Raw genomic sequence first — 2,869 nt, 5'->3', positions numbered from 1 at the left:
CTGGAGCCTATTCACCCTTGTACATCTTACCTCACATTTCCTCTGATTCTTAGGTCCAAGCCCAGGTGATCCAAGAGACCATTGTACCCAAAGAACCCCCTCCTGAGTTTGAGTTCATCGCTGACCCCCCCTCCATCTCAGCCTTTGACCTGGATGTGGTGAAGCTGACGGCTCAATTTGTGGCCAGAAATGGGCGCCAGTTTCTCACACAACTGATGCAGAAAGAACAACGCAACTATCAATTTGATTTTCTCCGCCCACAGCACAGTCTTTTCAACTATTTTACAAAGCTGGTGGAACAATATACCAAGGTGCCTGGTCAGGGCGGGAACAGGGATGATGGGCCCAGAGAACGAAAGCATATTGCTACTGGAAGCACACTTCTCTACTTACTGTAGGATGATGCTACCCTGTGGGGAGTCTGAGCAATTTTGTTGTGAGTCTCAGTTTAATGTAAAGTCTTGATTTCTATTCAGTTATTTCTTCAAATGCAACACAGAAAATTTCTAAAGAGAAGTGAAGCACATGGTTACCAACTACCATTAGGTAGTTGCCTACTGTCTGACAAAGGGCAAGTGGTGTTAGGTATTTTTAAGTACATTTCCATTTCAGTTACTTGATACAGGGCCTGAGAAGAAGCAAGCCCTTAACAGTTGCCTCTTGTTACCTAATTTAAGTGTTTTTCCCCCATTTTTCAGAAGCAGAAACAGGCTTAGAAAGGTGATCCATGAGCTAGTAGAGATTTAAACCAACATTTGACTCTAAAACCTTTGTTCTTCACCCTGTAAAGTACATAAATGAGAAATAACCATTTAAGTAGGCATTGAGAAATGTAATGTAAGTCATTATAACTGACATTATTGAATGCTTAACAAATGCAACAACTTCTCATTTAATCTCTAATAGCATATAAGGTAGCCATTGTTATGTTCGCTTTTACAGAAGAGAAAACTAAGGCACAGAGAAGTTAACTTGGGCAGAGTTACATAGCCAGGACATTGCAGAGCCTTGCTGGCATTTTTACTCCAGACCCTGATATCATAATTACTATGTGACATTGCTGCAGTCAAGCTATTTAAAATAATCAGATGATTAATTTATTGCAAAATACACTAGTAAAGATTTGCCTGTGGTACATTTTCCTTGCTGTACTTAAAGGGCAATAAGCTAGCAAGTGGGATGGTATGTACATCTGTTCTTGTTGTCTCAAACTAACACGTTAAAAATATGACTTGAAAAGACTCATAAGGATTTCCTCTGACTTCACTTGAAGTACTGTATATAATTAGAATTGTAAAAGTATGTGTGTTTAGAAAACAATGAACAAATCCAAAAGCTAGTAGAATAGTTAAAGTAACAGTCACTGAAGGCCAAAGGGTCAACTATAAGTGCACAGCATCAATTTTAAATGGGCTATGTGTTAATTTCCCTCAGTGGACTGCCTACAGGGTTAAAAGTCCCCAGATCCCTTTTTATTATGTTAAGTTTCCTATTTTTTTTCTCTCAAAACTTGGGTATTGGTGTATATTATTCTAACCCAAGGGCACTGGTGTCTGCTTCTAGCCAAGGAAGACTTTGCCTGGATAGATGATTAGAGTAGAGGTATGAGAAGGATCGAGGTGGGGCTGAGCCTCTTTGCCAGTGGCAGTAGATACTATTGGGGCATTTAGAATGGTTGGCTGTTTAGAACAAAATCAGCATTTATTTTCTCAGTTAGTACACATTACCAGATATTATTCAGGGTTTTGGATATGTGATAGTGAATAGAAGACAGAAATGCCTGCATGGAGTTTCTAGTCTAGGAAACCAGTGCAATGTCAGTGTATGTCAGATAGTACTAAATGTTATGGAGAAAAAGAAAGAGATAGAAATATAGGGAGGTGGGGCAGGATAGGCTGCAGTCTTCAGGAGAGGCCTGAGCAATACTTTGAAAAGAGAGAGAGAGCAAACTAGTCTCATGGAAGCAGCCATCACATACTTTTCCTATTCGGAATAATCTGCTAGTCCTTTGCTTATGTTGCCTGCTAATCCTTGAAGCAACCTTTGTAAGTTGATGGTGCCAACTTTTTAAAAAATTAAATCATAGCTGTGTACATTAATACAGTCATGGGGTACAGTGTGCTGGTTTTATATACAATTTGAAATATTTTCATCAAACTGGTTAACATGGCATTTTTTTTAGTTATTGTGTTCAGCCATTTATATTCTACATTTAGAAAGATTCACATGTACCCTTGTAAGATGTACTGTAGTAGATGTGGTCCCACCAATCACCCTCCCTCCACCCACCCTCCCCCATCCCTTCCCTCTCCCCTTTTTCCATTTTCTTGGGCTATACTTGGGTTATAGCTTTCATATGAAAGCTATAAATTAGTTTCATAGTAGGGCTGAGTAGATGGTGCCACCTTTTTAAGTGATGATGTCACCATTTTGCAGAAAGAAACCAAGTTATTGGGTTAAGTAACTTGCCCAGAGTCCCATAGCCAAGTGAAGCTGGGATTGGGACCGAGAATCTCAGGCTGTCTTCTCCAGAGCCTTACAGCCATCTTCTGTCCCATGTTGTGATACACTGTCAGTTGTTTAACTCTTCTGTGTTTTTATTTAGATTTTAATTCCTCCAAAAGGATTATTTTCAAAGCTCAAGAAAGAGGCTGAAAACCCCCGAGAAGTTTTGGATCAGGTAAATAGTAACTAATGATGGAGGTTCTGCTGTGTGGGTTTTGTTTTGTGTTTGAATATATCTCAGAGATGGCTTGGTGCCCGTAGCTCAGTGGTTAGGGCGCTGGCCACATGCACGGGGCTGGTGGGCTCGAACTTGGCCAGGGCCTGCTAAAAACAACAATGACAACAATAACAAAAAAAAAGCCAC

General features: G+C 40.1%; 1 protein-coding gene across 1 annotated transcript in view; it reads left to right on the top strand.

The window, feature by feature from the left end:
* SF3A1 (splicing factor 3a subunit 1) overlaps positions 1-2,869 on the top strand; it is a 24,453-nt gene that overhangs the window by 12,303 nt on the left and 9,281 nt on the right. The window contains exons 4-5 of the mRNA XM_003789872.3: positions 54-311; positions 2,606-2,680. Coding sequence (XP_003789920.1) covers positions 54-311; positions 2,606-2,680 — 333 coding nt within the window. The remainder of the gene's footprint in view (positions 1-53; positions 312-2,605; positions 2,681-2,869) is intronic.

Source organism: Otolemur garnettii, unplaced genomic scaffold (genome assembly GCF_000181295.1).
Source record: "Otolemur garnettii isolate 467f Iridium unplaced genomic scaffold, OtoGar3 scaffold00038, whole genome shotgun sequence".
NCBI classification, from domain to species: Eukaryota; Metazoa; Chordata; class Mammalia; order Primates; family Galagidae; genus Otolemur; species Otolemur garnettii.
Note: the sequence above shows the minus strand (reverse complement) of the source record. Positions and strands in the feature narration are given on the sequence as shown.